Source organism: Apteryx mantelli, chromosome 15, assembly GCF_036417845.1.
Source record: "Apteryx mantelli isolate bAptMan1 chromosome 15, bAptMan1.hap1, whole genome shotgun sequence".
In the NCBI taxonomy this organism is placed as follows: Eukaryota; Metazoa; Chordata; class Aves; order Apterygiformes; family Apterygidae; genus Apteryx; species Apteryx mantelli.
Genome location: NC_089992.1, coordinates 3,952,246 through 3,975,736, shown reverse-complemented (window position 1 = coordinate 3,975,736; position 23,491 = coordinate 3,952,246). Strand labels below are relative to the sequence as shown.

The 23,491-nt window shown below is 45.8% G+C and overlaps 2 protein-coding genes across 8 annotated transcripts in view; one reads left to right on the top strand and one right to left on the bottom strand.

Annotated features, from left to right (window-relative positions):
- The window catches only part of ANKDD1A (ankyrin repeat and death domain containing 1A), a 17,787-nt gene extending 7,482 nt beyond the window's left edge, over positions 1–10,305 (top strand). For all 5 annotated transcript variants that reach the window (XM_067305531.1, XM_067305528.1, XM_067305529.1 and 2 more), the window contains 10 exons: positions 599–697; positions 1,124–1,222; positions 2,386–2,484; positions 3,279–3,377; positions 3,890–3,988; positions 4,942–5,040; positions 6,222–6,317; positions 7,777–7,978; positions 8,716–8,847; positions 9,203–10,305. In XM_067305531.1, coding sequence (XP_067161632.1) covers positions 599–697; positions 1,124–1,222; positions 2,386–2,484; positions 3,279–3,377; positions 3,890–3,988; positions 4,942–5,040; positions 6,222–6,317; positions 7,777–7,978; positions 8,716–8,847; positions 9,203–9,264 — 1,086 coding nt within the window. In that variant the 3' untranslated portion in view covers positions 9,265–10,305. The remainder of the gene's footprint in view (positions 1–598; positions 698–1,123; positions 1,223–2,385; positions 2,485–3,278; positions 3,378–3,889; positions 3,989–4,941; positions 5,041–6,221; positions 6,318–7,776; positions 7,979–8,715; positions 8,848–9,202) is intronic.
- On the bottom strand, positions 9,699–23,491 carry SPG21 (SPG21 abhydrolase domain containing, maspardin). Of its 3 annotated transcripts, XM_067305535.1 has the most exons (10): positions 23,381–23,491; positions 21,844–21,965; positions 19,418–19,511; positions 15,009–15,170; positions 14,003–14,083; positions 13,253–13,398; positions 12,596–12,704; positions 12,026–12,133; positions 11,498–11,638; positions 9,699–11,171 (listed from the first exon to the last, which is right to left on the bottom strand). In XM_067305535.1, exons 3-10 carry the CDS (start codon positions 19,478–19,480, stop codon positions 11,049–11,051), a joined length of 933 nt encoding a protein of 310 aa, XP_067161636.1. In that variant the 5' UTR covers positions 19,481–19,511; positions 21,844–21,965; positions 23,381–23,491; the 3' UTR covers positions 9,699–11,048. The 3 variants fall into 3 exon arrangements, with proteins under 3 accessions (XP_067161636.1, XP_067161635.1, XP_067161637.1); XM_067305534.1 differs by lacking the exon at positions 21,844–21,965; XM_067305536.1 differs by lacking the exons at positions 21,844–21,965; positions 23,381–23,491 and adding an exon at positions 23,298–23,364.

Sequence of the window (23,491 nt, the reverse complement as noted above, 5' to 3'; positions counted from 1 at the left end):
AATAACTGCCAGTAACCATCTCCCAGCATGTTCCAGCATCAGCTGATCCATTGCTGAAGACAGCGTAGAAACCTGCAGGACCTGGCACACACACTTTTCCTCCTGCTGGCCACTACAGTTCCTACAGTGATCCTTGCCCTGCTGCTCAGGGGTTAAATGAAGCAACAGGAGATCTGTCTTTCCCCAAAAGAATTTCTGACTCACTTGATAAGTAGGGTCTCAGATCTTAATTCTGTATTTTATCCTTAATTGCTCTTGATAAGCTTTTATTATCCTCTCCTTGTATGAAACAAACATTGAAAAGATCTTTTCCTTTCCAGTGCTTGGTGAGATCAAAGTGTTTGGAGTTGTTAGCACCAGTGGGTTGTTCTGTTCAGGTTGTTTTGTTAGGATCATCCCAAATCTAAAGCAGAATAAAAGTTTACTGCTGGTGCTTTGGATAACTGTCTTTGAAGTGCAGCACTTTGTTTCCCCCTGTGGACACTAAGTTCACTGTGCAACTGAGTTATCGCCCAAGGCATTATTGTATTGCTGGCAGCAGGTGAAGTGATCTTCTAAGCCTTTCTTGGACTGTATTTCTTTCTACTTCCTTTCAAAGGCAGAGAGGACAGCGTTTCACCTGGCTGCAGAGTATGGGCAGCTGGAGGTGGTGGAGTTCCTAATTCGACTGGGTTGTTCTCACAGCGCTAAAGACAAGGTATGGGCATAAAACCACACTGAAAGTAAGGGAAAGTCCAAGGATTAGAGGATGTGAGTGTCAGAGAACAGGACACCAAATGAGGCCAGTGGAAGCAGGTTGCGAGCAGCTGTCACTGTGGTTGTGGTATGCCAGGGATTTTCTTCCCCATCTACTTGCAAGCCATTTGCATCTCAGTCTATGCTGGATTTCTGTCCAGGACTTTTTAGACAGCATACACAGCGAACCTGGTGGACCTCGTTTCGGTTTAAGATAGCCAGGTTTCTTGCCTTCCTGCTACTCCTGTTAGAAAACTGTTTGATTCTTGCTACTGGTTACAATCTCCTTTTCAGTCACCCTGGATATACTCTGTGCAAAGATACTGTGTCTGAATACTCAGTCCTGTGATATATATGTATGTATGTATGAAATTATGTTTGCTTTCAGGAAGAGAATACAGCATTGCATTTAGCTGCTAAAAATGGACATCTCTCTGTGCTGCAGAAGATTTTAGACATTGGAGTGGACCTTGATGAAAAGAACTTAGTAAGTACATTTAAATCAAATGAAAACCACATAAATTTTACCCTTTTCCTTTTTAGAAATGCTCTTCTGCCATAGTCATCAGGCTGAATGGTCAGTGTTGATGAGACAAGTTTTGAAGATAGCTGATTTTATCTAAAACGTGCACATGTAAAAGCAGGGCACATTTGCAGAGTATCAGTTAAAGGCAACATCTTTCTTGGACCAGTATCCAATTCTGAAGTGTCTCATTTTTTTTCCTGCTGTACCTGCTGACCTGCCTTATCGCTCAATTATCTCCCTTTTTTCTCCCTGACCTTTGTACATTCAAGTGCCTAAATTGTTATTGAGGGTGTTCTAAACTAAACCTCACTGTGCTTTATAGTATTGACTTAGGCACTGAACATATGGCCCTTCTGTTTGAGATCCTCTCTCTTTGATAGACCCACTTTGGAAAATTCTATGGCTGGAACATACTTAATGACTTAGAGAGCAAATATTGGTTCAGTAAAGCCTTTATGTATTCCAGGGCACACTCCCAATTAAGTTTATCAGCAATTTTTTTAGTCTTATTTGATTGCTGTCTTTGCAAAGTATATTTGATTCTGATAAGATCTGAAAGAAAAGGAAAACAGTCTTATGTGGCAACTCTGGTAGTGTTTGGCTCCTCCAGAACAGCTGCCCTCTGTGCAAGAAGCAATAATAAAACCAGATTAATTCACTTGGGAATTCTGGTGGTTTCTGTGTTCTTGTAAAGAAATTAGCTGAGGCCCTCAGAAAGGAGAACCAGTAGTCCAGGGCCTTGGGTTACCAGTTTTGCCTGTGGCTCTGAGCTACTCAGGGGAAATGGTTTGTATCCAGTGTTCATGTGAAATTCCTGTTGTTTGCAAATGGGTTCAAGGGAAGAAAGGATAATGAACATAGTGTCTGTTGTGTGGCCCATGGGCCAGCAGTTTCCAGTGGAATAAGGATAGAGCAGGACTCTGATACATTGGTGGCAGATAGCTGCTTCCTTTTTTTCTATCAATGGGAGTAAGACATCGCTGGCCCTCAGAACTGGTATTTTAAAACATCATGGATTTGGAAGATAGGCAAGGGGCTTGCTTGTTCCACTACTCTGTCTTGACCTTGTGTACAGAATCGCTGCTTGTCTCCTCTTTTGCCTCTCTCATCCTGCCTTGTTCCAGGAAGGACTAACAGCTCTGCACCTGGCTGCTGAGGGGGGACATAGTGCCTGTGTGAAGCTGCTCTTGGAGGCAGGTGCTGATGTCAATGCCCAAACCCAGGTGAGCTCTTTGGAGGTGATTCCGTTTCCAGCCACTCTTCCATAGCATGACTGCAGCACCTGCAGAGCCTGTGCTCCAGGCATCCAGGGTTAGCTTCTAGCTGTCGTCTGACATAATGTTAGCGTGGAGGAGCCCTGAGTCAAATCACTAAGTCTCCAGCGAGAGCCTCTTGGACCCAGAGGCTAGTCACACTTTTTAGATTCCTTTGCATTTCTGTTGCCACCATGGCAGGGCATCTGTAGAAGGTCTTGGTTTCAGACCTTGCTTACGAAAGTTGGAGCCAGCATGGCACTCTATTCCCTTTCTCTCTTGTCAGGCTCCTGCTGCCGCTTCACTGCAGTATAACTCTTCCCCAGGGAGCCCTCCAAGGCTCAAGCCATACAGGCGTTTGAGCAGCCAACTCTCACTAACTCAGTGGGCGTTGTGGATTTGCCTTGTGGATCTGGGTCCAGACCTGTGGCTGCCCAGGGTGGGCACCCGTTGTAGGGTAAAGCCATGTGGTGCCAGCACATCAGAAAGAGGTCAGGGAATCCTGAGAAAAGAACACGAGGTTTTGCGCAGACAAGCGGCATGTGAAACCACTCTGGGACCAGTTTGGCTGTGGAGACAGTCCCTATGAATTTTTCAGTACTGGGGCACGGGGCTCTTGCAGGAGGGAAGCAGGAGATCTCTGTGGATAGTCTGTAACACCTGCAGCTCCTGAGGGGAAACAGGAAGAGACCAGAGGGTGGCAACAGTCCTTCGTTTAAAAAGGCACCCTGACTAACACCCATCTCTTTTGATGTGCCTCTCAGAAGAAGATGAACTGCCTGCATTACGCAGCTCTGCACGGCTATGAGGAGATAGCCAGGGTCCTCATGGGTGCAGGAATCCATGCAGATGCTGTTAATTATGTAAGTCCCATTCAATGTTCTCATCGCATATAAAGAGACAAGGCCAGTTTGTGGAGCTGTTCAGGAGTGCAGAGCAAGGACCAGTGCTGCTGTGGTGCTCTGTGCTTGTGGGCAGTATTGTCAGGCCTCCTTCCAGTCCAAGCTGGCAGCTGCCTTATTTTAGGCAGGCTGTGCAAAGCACAGTCCGTTTGGTGCCATGAGCTAAGCTCTTAAGGACAGGGCAGGTACAAAGATCCTGAACTGTTTTAGCAGCCAGCACTGTTGAGGGGAAAGGAGCAGGGCACAAGAGTACGTAAGCATTAGCCTGCTAGAGTATGCAGGCATTAGCCTGCTCATCAGCTGGTCCTTCATCCTCTTGCGTAGCCCTCTGTGGCATTGTTCTCACCGAAACAAAAGGCCTCAGTCAAGCCTCTCTGTCCTCAGAGGATGTTTGAAACCCAAATGCTGTATTTGACCAACCGATGGACCTCAGTGCCTTTTCCATCTTGTATGCCAGTGTCTTCTTTCCACAGCAAAATGCATCGGCTACTCACATTGCAGTGCTACAGAACTTCCCAGCCATGGTGAAGATCTTCATTGATGCAGAGTGTGACCTTGACATTCCAGATAACGTAAGGCTGTAGCTCCTGTCCTTTACCTTTTGGTATGTGAACCCGTTTCATGGAGGCTTTGGTCACCTTGGGGACAAGAGTAAAGAAGACTGCTTTAAAATGGGGAAAACCTGGAAGTGCAACTTAGGAGGCATGAAACCTGTGTAACGGTTCTGAGTGTTGGAGTGAGGTAATCACCTGATAGCGCTCAGCACGTGCACTGCACTGTGTCCCTGGGACCTTGCACAATCTCCTTGCACAGTCAGACTCTCGCCTCCCAGCTGTATATGGGAGAAATTTCAGGCCAGAAGATAATCTGCAAAATGTCTGGGGCACTGAGAAGGGGAAGCAAACCTGGAGGGAGCTGATTCTCTCGCCAAACTGTAGTTTGGTGAATGAGGGGCTTTGCTAACAAATGGGTAACTTAACTGTGTTTCAGTTAACATTCGTTCTTGTAGTGACATCTCTCCTGATGCTACCACAAAATTGCCACATTTTGTGTCTGATTGGAATTTTTCCATTAAGAAATCCCAAGGTGCATATGCATTACAGTGCATACTTTAAGCAGGTCCTGTGTCCCCGAAACAAAGAATTGGCACAGGCCTTTCCTCCCTTGGCTGAACTATCTGCCTACAGAAATTGTTTAAATAAAGGGAACTAATACATTCCTCTAAGTGGCTCCAGGGAGCTTTACAGAACTGAATAGGTTCCTTCTTCAGACTGAAATGTTACCATGGAAGTTTCCCAGTGCCAGTGCTGGGACAGGGACAGACCAGGTCTGCTCAGCTCTTGGAATTCCAGCCCCAGTTCAAGGTAGGAGTGCATTCACCTCCATGTAAAAAGGGGTGGAGGGGAAAGGAGGGCAGAGCTGACACAGTTCTTCCAGTGCTTCCTCCTGCTACTGTTCCATCCCTTCCTTCCAGCCTCATGCTTGTCCCTCTCTGAAATTTAGTCCTTTCTTCCGTCTTCTGCAGAGGCAGCAGACTTCGCTCCACATCGCTGCAGAGCATGGCAGGCAGGACATTGCTGAGATGATTCTCATTGCAGGAGTTAATCTGAAGCTAACAGACAAGGTAAATGTCATTGTGGGTTGAATTGTGGCGGTATGGAAGAAAAATATGGATGGTCTTTGTCATTGTTTTTCTTAATTTTCAAGGAAAACTAGTAATAATATTAAAATTTGGATATTTTCAGGGCGTAAGGCCTTAAAACACTGCTGAGTAGATTATTTTTTGTGTTTTCCAGGGAGGAAGTGACTGGTTCTTAGGAAGGTAGAAAACAGTTCACACAAAGAATAAACGTTCCTCTCAGAGTTGTTCCAGTTCCTGCTATACTTCTACTTGTACCATTGTGCACATTAATATCAAAGATCTTCTGGAGTAATAATAAACACTGTATCCCAGGGATGACAGTGTAAATGTTTTAGTGGGTTAAAAGTATCTGGCTGGTATAATTCTGACCACCAGTGTCCAGGGCTTTGGCTTCAAAGTGAATCAACAGTAGCAGCCTGGCAGTTCGTGTGTGTGCAGGGAAACGTTGAAGGGGAGTCCCTCTCCCTGGCGTACCTCATGGCTGGGCCGGCTCGCTTGCCTTCATGCCTCTTTCAGATCTTGTTCCTTTCTACTATGTGCTTTGACACTCCTACAACCCGCCCCACTCACACACGCTCACTTCATCCAAAATCATGTTCATGTAGGGAGCGTCGTTACATTTTCGTAGTCCCACCAGCCCGTGCTGTCACCTAGGAGACCATTTCTAATCAGGCATTTGTGGATCCTATAAAATTAATGAGGTTGCATAAATCAGTTCAGCTTCATCTGTGTCAGCAAATCCGCTGCGCGAAAGGCTATAAAATGCCTGGGATGGAAGCGCTGAGCTGGTCCTTTGAATGCCGCACCCATCTTGCTGGGCACGCTGCAATCCGGTGTGGGTTACAGGACGTGTTATCAGCCGCTGCTGCCAGCCTCACAGCTCCCCCGTGGCAACAGGGCAGGTGTCATCCAGGCTCTGCAGCCTGTCTGCACAACTCCTCACGCCCCGCATGCAGTAGCTTGACGCTAGGTCACATCCAAGCTAATGCTTGGTGTCCTACATCCCAGCTGGGTGCATTGCTCAAGAGGCCATGCTGCCTGCTTGCTCTGCCTTACCTAAGCGTTAAGAAAACACGTTAAAGACTGCCCGGTGGGCATGGAGATTGTACCTTCTGAGCATGCAAAGCCTTTTTCAGCTTATTTTCCCCCTTCTATAATTTCAGCAAGGAAAAACATCTTTGGACGTCGCTGCCCGAGGCAATCACATCAACTTGGCGGACATGATCATCAAAGCCGATCGGTTTTACAAATGGGAAAAGGTGAGCAGTTTACACCACCCTCTGTATTTTCCAGGGCAGATGTAGCTTTATCCTCTCCGTTAAGACTCTACATAGCCAACTGTTGAAGGGGAAATAAATGCAGGACATCCTGTGACTGCCTGGGCTCAACTTCCTCACCTTATTTAAGAAAACCAAAAGCCCTCGCCATGCCAACCGCCAGCTCTACTTAAGACTTTCCTTATTTTAATAAAAGCCTCCATTATTAAAAGCCCCAGGCTGTGCTGAAGGGAGCAGGGATTTTCAAAAACACTTTGGCAGTTCAACCAAAGCCCTATAGTAGAGAAAGTAGGATCATTGTTTCCTTTTTTGGGAAGGAGAAACTGAAGCACAGTGCAGGAAAATGATTGGCCCAAGGTCACCAAACGTGTATGGGCCCTTGAGAGTTTCAACAGTGGTGCTTTATTCCCCATGGAAAGGAGGCACCTGGCCTGCCCACAGATCTCCTTACCTCTCCCTAGCAGAGCAGTCGGTTCTTGCTGGATTCATACAGCCAACCTCCCTCTGAAACTTCCCCCCAGCTGAGAGTTTACCTCCTGCCTTTTCCCGGTGTGGCATGCCAGTGTCTCTCTCCTCCCCTGGCCCTGTGTGCAGGGCACAGCTGGTCAGCCCCATCCCTCATCTGAAACCATACCTACCCCGAGCCTGTGCCTAAAGCAGTTTGAGCAGAGGGTGCGTTTAAAAGTGCAGCCAATGCCACATCCCTCACCTCTTCGTTAGACCCAGTGAGTGCATCTTCCCACACAAGGAAAGATGACGCTCTGGAGGAGGGAAGGAGGATGGCCCGTGGCATAGGCGCAGCTTCAGAAGCGATGTTCTGTACCAGGCCCTTCGCAGGCTGCCCGCGCAGCCCTAGGCAAAGTCATTTAGCTTCTTTGCAGTCCTGCGTGTAAAGAACACAAGCGCGTGCCTGTGTCCCAGGGGAGCAAGGAGATTTATGATTGTGCCCGCAAGCCCCAGATAAAAGGCACTGTAGAAATGCAAATTGTGATCCACATGGACTTGCGCAGCAAAGCTGTTGTTAACAGTATTTGTTAACATATGTGATTAGAACAGGGTGAAACAAGAAGAAAAAGAAATGTGATGTGCCAGGATGAACTTACAGGGACCTGCAGAGCGGAGGATGTGGGAGATGGCAGGCACATTCAAAAGCTTTGCCAATACCAGAGGGCATGTGCAGGTCTTAGTGCAGGAAGTGCGATGGGGTTGACACTAGTGCACACCTCAGTGCGGCTGTCAGCAAATGAAACACAGCAAACCGACTGTAGATTAACATGAGAACAAGATGCAGCTCAGCATCTCACTGCTAGCAGGACAGCTCAGTTACTGTCCCAAAGCAACAAGACACACCAGGTCGCATCTTCTCCTCCCACAAAAGGCCCAGTGATAACAGAGCAATGCTCCAGTGTCCCACACTGAAACTCGTGTTCTGACTTTGCAGGACAATCTAAACAGCGACTCCGACTCCTGGGTAGCAAAACACTTGACCTTTAAGCAAGATCACAGGCTGGAAACGCAGCACATTCGCTCAGTAATGTGGAGATTAGCTACTAAATACCTCAAACCTGGTGAATGGAAGAAGCTGGCACATTACTGGAAATTCACTGATGCGCACATTAGAGCCATTGAACAACAATGGACAGGTATAAACCACAGCCCAGGTATTTTCCTTCCTTCATTTGGACTGTGTTTCTAGGAGATAAGTCTGCAGTACTAGGAAAACATGAAGGAAACCAGTTGGTTCATCTACGACAACCAGAAGATTAGGTTGAAATGCTCTATTTATTTGATGAACACGGAGGTATCTACTCCCTCGAATTTGTTTTGGAGGAGAGCACACAGTTCAAGCACAGGGGTAGCAGTCTATTGCTCGCTGCTTTTGAGGTGGTGCCGGATCTGTGAGTCCTGGCTACAGAAATCAAATGAAAAAACTTCTTGCCCTTTAGGACAAGAGAGAAACTTGCTGTTCTTTTTCCTTTAGGGAGCTGAACCAAGAAGGCAATAGAGCCCCCATTAGAATGTAACATGTTAGTAAAAGCAGGATTCTTAGTTTTGGAAGCAGATCACTGCTGGTTTGGTTACAGTAGGGAATGCTGTAGTTTGTGCAATGCAGGGAGGGTTAGGCTATGCTCTGAAGGCAAAAATTCTATATTGCCATAAAATGTATGACAAGCCCAGCTCATCTGTGGCCTGCTCCGTTAAGTCAAATATTACGCTAGTGATCAGACCACGACCAGGAGATTAAGCCAAATTGTACTTCAGAGCCACCCCGTAAATTCCAAAGAGGAAGGGAGTCCAAAGCCACCAATTTAGAAATCGGCTCAAGTCAGGACTGTGTGCTGTAAAGTACGGGATTTCATTTGTGAATTAATTTTGCCAGGTATGAAAAGTTACAGGGAACATGGCCATCGGATGTTGCTTATTTGGCTTCATGGTGTGATCATGGCAGGAGAAAATCCAATCAAGGGATTATATGAAGGTCTTGTGGGGATTGGAAGAAGAGATTTAGCAGGTAATACTTTTGTCTTCCTTCAGCTAATACACACTGAGCACTATCTGAATTCCTTGTTATACAAACAGGCACTGAGGAAAATCAAGCACAGCCAATTCACACAAGCTGGAAGCTACTGCCTGGCTTGCTACTCTTACATATGTAGTTTCTTTCTCTTCCTTTTATTTTGACAAATAAACTAACACATCCTACCCAGCTTTTACTCTCTATGCAGCAGGACGTGTGCCTAGAGAAGGTAAACCACTGGTAAACAGAACTGAGGATCATCCTATAGAAAACATACAGCACTATTAGCCAGTGTTATCAGGACATACCCCATCCCTTAGGATTGAGAACATTCTCTCTTCTTTTACAGAAAGCATTCGGAAAAAAGCAAATGGAGACTCCACTTCTCCAAGGAAATGCATAGCAATGTAACATCTGAAGGGCATTAGTGGTCTCACCTGATGCTTCATCAGCTGTCACAGAGCTACAAGGGAAACACTTGCTCTACTACTCACCAGAAGGCAGCTGTAACTTAAGGGCTTGTGTCATAAAAAGTTGGCATCACTGCTGCTTCCTTTGTGGTGTGAAACAAGATCATCAGCAGATGCTAATAACCTTTAATGCCACTTTTATATAAAGTGAGATTTTATTTGCTATTGCATAGGTTCTGGTTACTGTAATAGTACTTAAGTGAGTAAACCTCACTTGTCATGCTGTGACTGGGTATCAGGAAATATTACACTACTTTGCTGTAATTTGTTTACACTACATCTTTGTATGTAAATTATTTATTGTTAATTTTATAAGTTAATTAGGGGGAAGCCTTTGTTTTTAGGAGTGTTCTTTACCTACCTTTTTTTTTTGGGGGGGGGGGGTCCATCACTTCTGCCTTAGACAATTTGTTTGTAACGTCACTCTTTTCTTCTGAACAAATTCCTGTGCTAGTAGAGAAGTGGTTCTCAGCACTATTTCCACTCAATTGGAAATATCAAGGCTACCAATTTGTTTTTCTTGGAACCTTAAAGATGATAACCTTTAAGGTTTAGACTCTCTTCTGAAACTTTTTTGGGAAAAAAGCTAACATATGTCAGTGTATTAATTATAAATCAAATAGGCAAATTCTTTAGTGTCTAGAAGGTTACAGCTTGAAAAACATGATGAAAACGGCTTTGAAGAGTCCATCTCCTTTACCTTAGAACATACATAGCTGCATACTCATCTAAGGGGGAAAAAAAATAAAGAGTCAACTTAAAGAGTATCAGCCTTCAGGTAGTCTTGACCACTGTGTAAGTACATGTCTTTTACTGTTTCAATTCAAAGAAGCTGTCATCTGTTATTTATAAAGCCTCTGGCAAGGGCACACTTTTTTCTTAAACACCAATGTCATGTAAGGTTTTGTATTTATTTTTTACAATGTTTCAAGATGAAATAATATCTGTATTCCAATAAATCAGACTTTTAAATTTGAGATTACATCTTAGTCATCCTTTATATGTAATATTGCATAATTCTTACTCGGAGCTAATCCAGTGCAAAGTTATCACCATTATAATTAAAGCTTTTCCATGCATGAAATGAATCCAAGCCTAAGGTACTGGCTTTCTGGATTTCTTCTAAAGGTGGCTGGAGAGGTAAACCACAACTGTAGTCATCTACACTACTGTCCTCTTGTAGTGAAAAGAAGAGGCACTTGTTGAAATTGAAGTTTTATTGAAAACCATTTTTAACAGCTAGCAAGAAAGTTAAAAATTCAAATGCTGTATTTCAAATAGAAAGTAACTTTCAACACAACATATGAAGCAAATAAGTCATGGCAGCATTGGCACTTAAACATTTTCTCAACCAATATTCAACAAAAATGTCAGCTTATAAGTACATAACCTGCATGTGGCAATATATACAGCTGAATGAAAATATAAAAAGAAATACTGTTCTGTTTAAGAACATGAAGGTGAAGCCTTTGGTAGCAAAAATGTCTTTGTTTTTAAAACTGTAGTCTTCAAAGATACTTCCTTGAATCCAAAGACTAAAAATTAAACAAAGATATTTCATTACATTGTTGTGGGTTTATCGTCCTTGGGTAGTTCACTGACTATTGATCCTGTTGGAATCACACAGTGATAATCGGCTAACATAAGGAAAAAGGCAGAGTGGGAACAATCGATTGTATGCAGGAAGACCAAACTGATTCATCATTTCCACTGACAGTCAAAAATCTACTGCTCTTCTTGCTCACTGCTAGCATGAAGACTGATCTTTTGGACTTCCAGTTCTTCTGCACTAACCATAGAGGGATCAATGGCTGCATACCGGGTACCATGGAACTGCAGTAAATGGATCTGTTGGACATGGAAAATAACCCTGAAACTGGTGTAGATGCATAACTTCTCAGTAACAGAGAAACATCACTTATGAATAATCATTATGAGGATGAAATTAATTGCTGTGAAGTACAAGAGATAGGAGGAAACAGACAAAAGCCCCCAAAGCCAACTCTCAATGAATGTGGTTGCTCTCAGCCTGTTCTTCTGTACCAGTTATCCGAGAACCAGAGCAAATGGAGCTCAGGCAGGTTAAGAAATAAGGGTGGGCACAGAAGAGGGAGTTTCCTACTGCTGTTTCAACTCTACATGTTAGTAGATTAGACCTGAATGCGGAGACTCACTTGAATATACAGGTTGACTTCAGCACTCCTGCAGAGATACGGGAAGTTGCCTCCTGTTTTGAGATGTGCTCTTCTGCCATTAGGATAAAGCTTATACATTTCTTCTTTTGCTTCAGTTGAAAGCGCACTCTGGTCAAACACCTACGTAACAAGCCCAAGCAGTTAATTCCGATTGTAATCGGATTTGGCTTATCAAATCAGACTGGATATATGCTGCTTCTAGAAATGACTCTTGGCTTCACTGTGGAATGGTTTTGATGAAACAGAAATCAAGCAAACAGGTTAGATATCAACAGTTAGAAAGTTAACGCTGTGATATGCCACTTATAAGTTTCCTGAACTTGGCCGTATTACTGCACAGAATATCCAATTGATAGTTTAAGACAAAAAAAAGTCAGTGTTGCCCAGTCAGTAGAAGGCATATCTAAAGATGAAATTAAGATGCTGCAAATATTTTTTAAGTTTTAACAGAATATCCAGGCCCCACCTGTTAAGCAGTGCTAAAGCAATAAGTCAAAGTCAACTTACATCCATAATAGTTACAGGAATGTCTCGAATTTTATGAGGTTCTACATAGGAATTCTGGCAGTTGAGGGTAAGTCTTGAAGCTAGCTCACTCTGGCCCAGGCTCTCCAGCTTTCAGTAGAGAGAAATACTGATTAACGATATATTTCACTGCAGGAAGTTAATGCAATATTAACAATACAGCCAAAGACAAGTGAACGCCTCAGTTTTAAAGGGAAACATGACTGCATTTCAGATCAAGATTACAGTTCCTACTTAATATCTCTCTGCATGAGACAAATACTTAAAACACGGTAGGGGCCTTCTGCTTCCAGAGCATAGCCTACAGATGTACCATCCCAACACTTTTCCTCTCTCATCTGATAGTTTCTTAAGCTCTTAACCACAGCCACAGCTCTTAGTCACAACATCAATTAAATTGCTAGAGCTGTGACAATCAATACCTGCAACGGATCCGTTCTGTAGTGTTCAACTTCTGGGTAAGTAAATGAAGAAAGCAGCAGGAATACCTATAAGCTCCACTGTCTGCTGCTAAGTGATTCTTCCAAAGAGACTGACATCACGGCCACCTACCCTGTCCACCATGAAATCAATCCCATCGGCCATTTCAGGATCTACCGGACCAGATGCAAAATTCCCAAGGACAATTTTTTTCAGCATAAAAGCAGGCATCAGCCAAAAGCTAAAATAGAAACAAGATGTAACAATCTTCAAGCACCCAGGACCCCAGGATTAAGATGCTTTTTGGTAAGCACTCCCTTTTGTTGCACAGACTTTGTGCTTTTATTTGAAATAAAGTCCTGAAGAAGCTTCAGGAACACAGAGATTGGAGAACCTTGCAGCCAGATTCTTGAAACACTCTGGAAAGCTGTTAATCTCATATTGCGTGAGTGTATTTTGAACACAGTGAATGTTACATTTCTCACTCTAAAATTTTGTTTTGCTAGAAATCAGGTAATGGCTTCTAAAGTCCGACCATGTGGCCTCAGAAGATTACAAGAAAAAGATAAATACAAGTCTCATCTGTCAAATTCCACAGAGCCAATTGTGAAACCCCCTATTTTCCTTGTAGTGGGGCCTTAAAAGGCACAAGTTTCCCTCACCATTAGTCACCCAGACTGGAAACAGATTGGACACACGTTCAACCAGATCAGCATGACATTTCATTGAAAAACAAAGCCAAAAAACCCCAAAGCCATGAATCCAATTGCTTTTCTTGGTCTCTCCTACCTGTTTGCTGTCCATGTCTGATTGAAGATAGAAGTGTCACTAAAGGCATTACATAGGATCAGAGATTGAACTCTGGGAGATTTGTGTGTGTATTCAGCAAATTTTTGAGCCAAAAAGCCTCCCAGAGAAGCTCCAAAAAGGTGAACCTAGTTTAAGAAAAATCAGATCATATTACATTTGTGAAATAAGTGCCCCTTAAGCATTCTGATCCATTAAAAAATAAGTCATTCAAGTTTTATTCCTGTCCGTATGACCTGTTTTTAAAGAAGAATCAAACTCTTCAATTCAGATTCTGTAATTTATAGGATGTGATAAACACTAAAAGTAGTAGTGTTTTTGGAACAGAGTTCAAATAAAATTTCTGTGTACTTACCAAGCTTAAGAAAAAAGCAAATATTTCACTTTGTCTTCAATAGCTATTCTGATTCAAGTTACTTTTATTTTGGCATGTTGTACTGCATGAATTACAAAGGCTAACTTCCACAGGCTATCATTAAAAACTGAAATTAGCCAGTATAATTTAGTTTTTAACACAGGCCTAGAATAGCAATGAATTTTAGCTAAGTATGACAATTTTCAAAGTATTTACCTTAGAAAATAAACTAGCTTTAAAAATAAAATTGCAACATAGTCTATATTCAGGCTACGTTTTTCCATCATATTTTATATACTTGCTCTTAAAACGAGGCTCTTTCAAGCATGAGGTTTTTATTGAACTATATCTCCATTTGTCCATCTTGGAACACTCACTTTATCCAACTGAAGGTGATCTAACAGTTTTCTGAATCCATCACAGAACTCAAGGTGATCCCAATACACCGGATACTGCAACTGAAATTATATGAAGTTAGAAAAAGGTGTTCTCTGCTCAGTACCTGCCAGCTGTCTGCTTGAAAGTTAAGTCTCAATTCACACATTAACACGACCTGGGGAGGAGGAAGAGGAAGAGGAGGGGTTATTCACACTAACTATAGGCCTTAGCTTAGAGCCTAACTCGAGTCCTTTAAATAGCTCTCCGTAGAAGCCTGCCTCTCCGGTATCATGAGGCTCAAGCTCCAAAGCAAGGTTGCCACAGCTAGAAGGTATGAACGCCTCCCCCTCACTCGCACAGAAACAGGGGACTGGAAGTGCAGAATTGCTTCATTCCGTCATCGGCAGGGGGAGAGACTGGAATGATTTCCAGGGATTTCGTAGCATGTGAAGTTGGCAGGTACAAAAATCATTAACTGCTACAACAGATACAGCAATATGCTTAAAGCCATATTGTTTAGCAGAAGCATTATTGTACAAATCAATCCTTTCATCATAAAAGTTCAGCTCGGAAGCTGAGAAGCCACAAAACAACATGCTGTTGGGACTTTACAAAGGAGTGACTTAGTATCTGCAGCTGTGCAGTCTAAGAACTAGATTATCCACCATCCCTAAGGCAAATACGGAAACCCTGAACCAACCCATACATTTCCTCGTGGCTGACAAAGATCCTGCTGGAGACGAAGACAACTGGTGTTCAGTGCACACGAGGGAATAAACAGACTGAGAAGTTAATACTCTGCGCAAGGCTTTGGATAAACGCTTCTGTGAACGTACAGCAGATTTCAGCCTGCATCTGTATGTTACATATTCTGGAGTACGACGTAGCACCAGCTTTCTGGGATTCCCCTGTCAAAACTGAGAAGTTGATCGTCATGATCCAACCTCTGATCAGAGCAGCAAGCACAAACATACTGAACTTTGACATTGGACTGAGAATACTCACAGCGATAACTCTGTAACCCCATCCAGTCAGGGCCAAAATCTGCTGGAAAAATACATCTGCAGTTCCACTTACAGGAGGAAGAAATATGAGTGGGCACCGAATGCTCCTAGGTCCTGCATCATACAGTGACCAGACTTTACTGTCATCATCGTCCACTATTATCTGGAAGAAGAGAGGCATGGAGGGAGGGTAAACATACAAGATCAAGATGAGTTTCTTCAGCCAGCTTCCAGGACTGCTTTTACAAAACTGTTCTCATCTCATCTAGTCAATATTATAATCTCAAGATTCCTTTGAACAAGACCATCTTTTATTCCTTTTCACAATAGCTTTCTTCTCTAAGCCTGTTTACCATCCGAAATGACAGTGCTTGTGTGGATACAGCTGGAAACGGAACTGTGGTCATGCGACTATCAGACCAAATGCTTTGCATAAGTAACTAGCAGGGCACTGTCTGGAGTCAGCATCAACACAAGAGGTGGTGTCTGCGGGGATCTCACCCTTCCGTGGACAGCTGGAGTACACCGCAACTGCAGGAAGCAAGCAGTGAATTATGCTGGCTTCACAGTGATGGACCACGCTTCAGAAACTACACCCGAGAAAAGAAATCTTTTCCTTTCCGAGAAGCGTGGTTTAACTGCAGCTTGCAATGGTTTGTTCTACATTTTAACTCAGAGGGCCTTAGTCTGAAAGATGGTACATCTTGATCTGAAAATTCATACAGAAATAAATCATGGGAATAGCAAGACTGTGCCCCAAATGATCAGGCTTAAGCAATATTCCATATGCAGAAAAATGTGCTTGGCTTGGAGCGATCTGCCGTGGCCAGGAGAGGTCAGCTCACGGTATCAAGCGCAATAGCTGTAGGCTGGTAAGGCCCACAATCAATGTCTGTGGCCAGGACTGTGTGGTCAGCTTTTTAAAGCAATTTTTGACACTTGGATATACTGGACAAAGCACATATCCAGACCTCCAACATCTAAGCCTACCGAATTAAGCAGCTAACACCACAAATCATTAATTTGAAACAGTTACATCTGACTGCCAGGGACAGATGCCGTGCACAGAATTCCCAAAGCAGCACCGCAAAGCTGACCTGGAAAGAAAATGCTTCCACCATCTGGGAACGTCACAGGAGTGCCTGGAAGCCCTGGGACACGTGGCTGGCTGAACCGGAGGATTCGCACGTGTGCTGGTATCCTTAGTGATACATTTCTCCTAATGCCCATCTCAGGCCAGAAGCTAGAAGTCCTAGCACAACCAGTATCTTTAAAAGTACAGGAGTTAGGTTAAGGGCTCCTTTCCTAGCAGTGCTGCAGCTTGTTCTTCCAGTTGTGTGTATTTAGGATACTCGTTTAAGCCCCCACAACCCAGCAAAAGCACACAGCTCACATCAGATCAAGAGGCACAAACCTCCGGGGAAGCCTGCATCACACAGCAGGAGTTCATCTCATCCAAAATCAGGACTGCAACTTTTTGAATGGCAATATACAAGCACGATTCACTTTTCCATCACAGCAGTTAAGCTGCTCGGGGAATCAGAGAGCAGCAGCATATCACAAATCAGATTTGCCCGATTAACAAATCTGCTTGTAATGGAGCCAGTATTTCAGGCTCTGGGAGCATGTGAGCAATCACATGATACTGCTGCTTTGTAAAGTCACCAAGGAAAAGACGACTGCATACCAAGGCTTCCCGGACCACGGAAACCTTTAAAAATCCTTGCACCAGGGTGGGTGGGGGGGCGGACGACACAAAACAAAAACTTTCGTACACAACTCCAGAGCTCTAGGCTCTGCAGCTCTCATCTGTTCATGGTAGCTGCTGGTGGCTATAACAAAGTTTATCTTTTGCAATGTTTCCAGAGGTGAAGCAACCCCTTATTTGCATACTTCTTGCAATCTCATAAGCAAAGCTAGCTCACGTGTCAAGGGAACAGACTCAGAGATAACGTTTTTTCCCTCAAGCCCAGACAATGAATCAATGGGTTTAAACAGTTGTTCTATCCGATTTCTAGCCTCACGCTGGAGAGTTTAACTGCAGGTCCAAAACAATACTACGCGCTGTATACACGGACATCAGCACAGTTAACTGCTGATTTGATAAGTCACTGGCCTTTTTCTTGTTCTGCTCTATCATCAAGATTATTTATAGTTTACATAATGGGTAAAATCTCCACTTCATTGAAACAGATGGTAGAACATCCCTTGACTTTAGCAGAGCCAGGGTGTCCTCCCTCCACTGAGACTCACGGGCAAAGCTAAAGATTTAGTTTAAACTAAGTACTATTTTCTGTAGTGCACTTCCCATATTTGACAAGAGCAGGAAGTGCAAGGGTGGAGCTGTGCATTTTCTGTTCTTTTCAGGAACATCTCAGTGTGTTTTCAAATGAACAGCTCTGGCTCTGCTTCTCGTAGGTTGATCCGACAGCAGTAAGGTGCGCTGATCAGCAGCATCGATGAGCTTGGCAATCTAGAAAGCTGGTTGCTCCTTTTTCTATAGCGCATGTGCTTTGACTATGCTTTCTTTGGGATACTGCAAGCAAAAGTCTTCTTAGAGACTGCTCCAGAGATTAATCTGTCTTTAAATTGTGGGTTTTTTCTTCCCAGAAACTAAGGCCAGTTTGTTTATTCCCACCTTCCTCATGCCCCACGTTCATCACTGGGGTATCACCTTCCTTTAGAGTAGGCTGAATCACTCACGCTGGCTAGGTATCCCCTAGTCTGAGGGCCACCACACACACCATCAACGGTAGCTTCAGTTTAGGCATGTTCTCATTTACGAGATCCAGACGAGGCAGCAGCAGCTGAAGGCTGTGGCCCTTGGCAGATGGCTGCGGTGTCTCTCAGTCCCCCCAGGAGCAGCAATGCCCATGCACCTTTTCACCACATCCCCCAGCAGTACTGCATCCCATAAAGCATGGCCTCAGAGCACCCGCGCAGCTTCCCGCTTAAATACTGCCTCCCAGCTCTGCCGACCCAGTTAAGTCACTGTCTGGAGGTAAAACAGGACAGCAAAAAAATAGGTCCAGCAGAGTCTGGTAATGGCTAGAAATGGAAGAAAGCTGAACAGCCAGAGACTAGGTTGAACATGCACAGTCAACCACAAGGGATCTTATTTACAAAAGGCAGATAGTTGATGGAAATGAATGAGAAACCTTGAACAGAGAACCCTGCAACCCTTCTCTAAAGGTGATTTCTTAGGGAAACCTACACAGAAAGCTCTGGAAACAATGCTAAACACCTTTAAGCATTGCTCTTTAGGTCCAGGGACATGGTCCCTTTAGCATGGTCCAACTGCAATCGACTTGCTTGCAAAAGAGGCAGCCCTGCTCTACCTTCTGCTGCCAGTACCATTCCTGTGTTCCTGCAGCCAAAACAGCCATCCAGATTAGGGAACTGAATCAACTGAATGTCAGCTTAGCCAAAAAACAAACTATAAAACACTCCCAAGCTAGATAGTTCACTGACTCCACTCAGTTCATAGGGTCACACGAGCAACCGTACTTGCAGAAGCAGTTGGCCGGGGTAAAAAGGCGAGACAGTCCTTCAGGCAGGCAGGAGCCCGGGCTGCTGCTGCTGCAGGTTACTGTGTAATCATGGCCTTTGCAAACCTCATCTACAAAGGTACGTGTGAGAGCGCCAGCCTGGATCAGGGGCTCTGTAGTAGTACAACAGTCTGTGCCCTTTGCCATGGAGAGGCAGAAGTTAGAGGACTGCACACCTCAAACGTTCCTCTGTGGTTCAGTGAAAGGAAACTGAGAAATCCAAGCAAGAGGGGAAAGTGGTTGGACAATGTGATTAAGCAGCAGCCATCTAAAGGACACACAGAGGAAGAAGCCGTTTGTCTTTTTCCACTGTGGTTAAGGCATCTTTCCACTTTCAGGAACATAGCACGCAGCCTGGCTGCCGAGGAACTGCCTTCCAATGCTCTGCTTCAGCCTGAAGCCGATGGGTAGGAAGAGCGGAGGTGGCTCTGGTGGCTTGGCTGTATCGCGCCAGATCAGCCTCACCACCTCAGTGTGGTGCAGGTGCAAACAGCCAGTTCCGTGACAAACCGTGCATGTCGTCCCCAACATGTCCTGTTTGCTAGGAGTTCCCACTGGCGGCACTGGGACTCCACATATGCTCGCAGGCTCATAACTCACTACTGCCCCTGGCTCTTAACTGTGAGTCTCTGCTCCCTCCCACCAGTCGCCAGGTGCAGAAGTGATGCCCGAGAAGCATGTGAAAGTTAAGGGCATGCTTTCGTGCACTCAATGACACATGGGACAACAGTTCAGTAGATGAACCAGGTCGCTAGCACACCCACAACTGTTTTGCATTAACCAGAGCTGCATTGCTTAGTTTCCACCACCACCCAGCAAGAGCCATCTGAGAGGAGATGTTTCACACACAAGTTGTACGTACCTTTTTAAGAGGAACTGTGCTTCTGAACCAGTTATAGTCAGGAGAGACTTTAATCTCTCCCATGATGTTTAGAAAAAACTCAGTTTAGGTCAGCCTGAAACAAAGAGACACAATGTTTGAAATCAAGAATGCAGGTTTACCGTAAGGCAGCACACAAAAGCTGTGCTGTACACACAAAGCCCTCGCAGGGTGAACTTGCTCTTATCAGTTGATTATACTGCCTCTGATCATGCCAAGTTTGCTTATCCTTAGTTTTCATCACAAGCCACTTAATTATACTCCCAAGAGGTAGTCACCTGATTGCCTTCCTGTACCAGGCCAATTATGAAATGGCAATGTTTTTGTAACAGAGTATTCCCGTGTAACAGTTGCTGAAAAAGACAATTGTATTGCAGGATACAAATGGCTTAAAAAAGCTATTTTGGCTTTGTCTTTAATTTTATAAACTACTTCAAATTTGTATCTGACAGGTGTTGATATGATTCACTCAGCAATTGGAACAATAGGTTTATTTACATTATCACATGACCCTACTGTCCAAGTATTCAGAACATGGCTTTCAGTCTCAGTCTAACCGACCCAAAGGAGTCCCAAAGCATAGTGGAAACATCAGCCAGTCTGAGCCGTACTTTACAGAAGAGTCCTGAAGTTTTTAATCTATCCACGCAGAAGTTGATTCTTGTCAGGAGTTGCAGCCCCACAACAGAGATCTTTGAAGCACACCAACTAATACGGAACAAACTGATTTCAGAATTGGTTCCACACAAGAACGCTACTAATTTGCTCTGAATTACACGTTCAAGTCAATTCCCTTACGCACACGAGTATACATAATGAAGGTTTGTTATAATTTCTTTTCATTTGTAATAAATTAAAAAAAATAAATCTAGAAGCCCTGTTAAAGCAGCAAGAGACTATTAACTTCCATTTATATAACAGATAATTTCAAATAGTTCTGAAGTTTGCATGCTTGATAGCTTTACCCTGAAAGTTAATTGCCTCGGGGGATTATTTTCATGTATTCATGCACAGCACTGAGCATAAGAAAACAAAGCAACTTTGCTCTTGTTATTTAGCAGTTGCCAATTATAAATCAATAGTTTCTTGTTTGTTACTTCTTGGGAAAACAAGACTTCAGCATATTCTATAAGTCATTCCAAACCATTTCTCCATGCAAAAAAAGCTGCCAGTGTGCAAGTTTCATCCACTTATTTGGTTACAACTGGATTAATGTTTATTTATGATTTCCCTCTCTTTAGAACTCCAGCTTTCAGTCTTAATTTACTGTTTCCCCAAGTATGTGAAAAATGAGATTTAAAAAGGAAAGTACCTTCTAAATTGCAAGAAAGCACACATCTTTCAACATATAGCAGGGTGATATACCTTTCATTTGCTAACAAATGTTTCAGAAGTGGAAAATTCAGCCGTGTGGCCCTCATTCCAATTTTGCGTGGCTTAATTTTGGTGCTTATGCCAACTATTCTGCCATTCATGCTAGTTTGGCAGCACATAAAATTATAGCGGAGGCAAAAATACCTTTTCCACCAGCCTGCAAAGCAGAGCAGGCACAACAAACATCACTGGAATAAGGAGGACAGCTGGTCATTAAATAAAACAGTAGTTCAGGCTACTATTTCCTTTCAATAACCATGCATTAGTTTTCATAAAGCTTTTCAGCAAACCATGGCGTGACAAAACAACGGCAGAAAAATTACAGTGGATGCCTTAACACAGCATTTTCCCTGTGAATATTATATTATAGCAAGGTCAAGAAACACAAGTCGTGACCAGGGCCTCATTACACGAGGCGCTGCATGACCGTAGCTGTGCAACAGAAGGACTTGACGCTAACAGTCCTGGTCGTCACAAGGGGTCCTGTTCCAGCCACGATCACCTCTCCTCTTTTGCTGTCTCATTCCTGCAGCTTCATTAAGCTAATTTGGGGACTGGCACTTAACTTTGGCTTGCTACTGGAAGGTCTCAGCTCATCTGTTACCACTTTGTGGCAGTGAACAGCTCCCCACCAGGGACTGGACTGATTTCGCCCAGCTCCTTTCTTGTAAGAGTGCAGCAGAGGAAGCAGAACTGCCCCCCCTTTACAGCAAAGGTAAACTGTTTTTCTTAAAATATAGAAAAATATGGACATTTTTTGTTTAAGTCAATGTCCTGTCACTGAAATCATTTTCCTGGACATGACACAAATTCATGCACACAAATATCTGTGTCAGCAATGACTGTGTGTTCTTCCAGCTACAGAAAAGCGAAACCATTAACTTGAACCGGGAAATCAACCAACAAAGGTAGCTCAAATCACAAATAAAGAACCTGATGCTGCTCAGGACCAAGCCACTCGAGTTTCATTTTTCAATAAAAACAAACTAAGGAACTCTGTATTCTAAAAAAGAGTTCCTCTGAAGAAGCATTACCTACGGATGTACATCCTATCAACTGGAATCCAAAGCACCGGATAATATTCCTGAGAGTTATTCATGCTACACTAGTACTGCTTTCCATTCATTACTGATCTAGAAAGATTTTGATCCAGCTACTAGAGAGGAAAAACACGCCGCTGTGGGGGAAATGGGGCACAAACGCGCTCAGCACCCCCGATTGCACCACCCCTGCCCTGCCAGAGCCCCCCGGGAAGATGAACCCCCAGGGCAGGTCCGCTGCTCCCTGGGGCGGGGGCCACGAAGTCCCGGCCCGAGGCAGGGAGCAGCGCTGCCTCCAGCCCCTCAGGCCTCCCCCAGCCCAGAGTAACACCACCCCGGAGGCCCCCCCTGACCTGCGGTAACTCCATCCCAGGGTCCCCCTGGTCCCTCAAGACTCCCCTGAGCTCAGCGCCACCACAGAGCCCCCCAGCCCGTCAGGACCACCCCCAGCACAACACCCCCCCCGGAGCCCCCCAGGGCGATCCTCAGTCCAACACCACCCCCGGAGCCCCCCAGACCTCCCTCAGCCCAACACCCCCCGGAGCCCCCCAGCCCCTCCGGACCCCCCTCAGCCCAACACCCCCCGGAGCCCCCCAGTCCCCCCTCAGCCCAACACCCCCCGGAGCCCCCCAGTCCCTCCAGCCCCCTCCTCAGCCCAACACCCCCCGGAGCCCCCCAGCCCCTCCGGACCCCCCTCAGCCCAACACCCCCCGGAGCCCCCCAGTCCCCCCTCAGCCCAACACCCCCCGGAGCCCCCCAGTCCCTCCAGCCCCCTCCTCAGCCCAACACCCCCCAGAGCTCCCCAGCCTCTCCGGACCCCCCTCAGCCCAACACCCCCCGGAGCTCCCCAGCCCCTCCAGCTCCCCCCTCAGCCCAACACCCCCCGGAGCTCCCCAGCCCCTCCGGCCCCCCCTCAGCCCAACACCCCCCGAGCTCCCCAGTCCCTCAGGGTCCCCCCTCAGCCTAACACCCCCCGGAGCTCCCCAGCCCCTCCAGCCCCCCCCTCAGCCCAACACCCCCCGGAGCCCCCCAGCCTCTCCGGCCCCCCCTCAGCCCAACACCCCCCGGAGCTCCCCAGCCCCTCCGGTCCCCCCTCAGCCCAACACCCCCCGGAGCCCCCCAGCCTCTCCGGCCCCCCCTCAGCCCAACACCCCCCGGAGCTCCCCAGTCCCTCAGGGCCCCCCCTCAGCCCAACACCCCCCGGAGCCCCCCAGCCCCTCCGGCCCCCCCTCAGCCCAACACCCCCCGGAGCTCCCCAGTCCCTCAGGGCCCCCCCTCAGCCCAACACCCCCCGGAGCCCCCCAGCCCCTCCGGCCCCCCCTCAGCCCAACACCCCCCGGAGCTCCCCAGTCCCTCAGGGCCCCCCCTCAGCCCAACACCCCCCGGAGTCCCCCAGCCCCTCCAGCCCCCCCTCAGCCATCACCCCCTCGGAGCCCCCGGCCGCTCACCCTCTCCCCCACGGCCCGGAGCAGGGGCTCTGAGGGGAGGGACAGGCTGGCTCCCACGACGACGAGCCCCCCTCCGCCCTTACCGGCTCCGCGGGACCCCCGGTACCGACGGGGAGGGGTGGGGGGGGTGCCGGAGCCTCACTCTCCTGCTCCGCCTCCCCCGGCGCACCCGAGCGGGGGCACCCGCCGCTACT

Excerpts from the sequence above, each read along its gene's own strand:
- SPG21 (XM_067305535.1), bottom strand. The coding sequence starts at position 19,480 with ATGGGAGAGATTAAAGTCTCTCCTGACTATAACTGGTTCAGAAGCACA. Across the intron at positions 12,705-13,252 it reads CAGACATGGACAGCAAACAG|CTTTTGGCTGATGCCTGCTT; the intron begins GTAGGAGAGACC and ends TTTCTATTTTAG. Across the intron at positions 11,172-11,497 it reads AAGTCAACCTGTATATTCAA|ATCCATTTACTGCAGTTCCA; the intron begins GTGAGTCTCCGC and ends CATGTCCAACAG.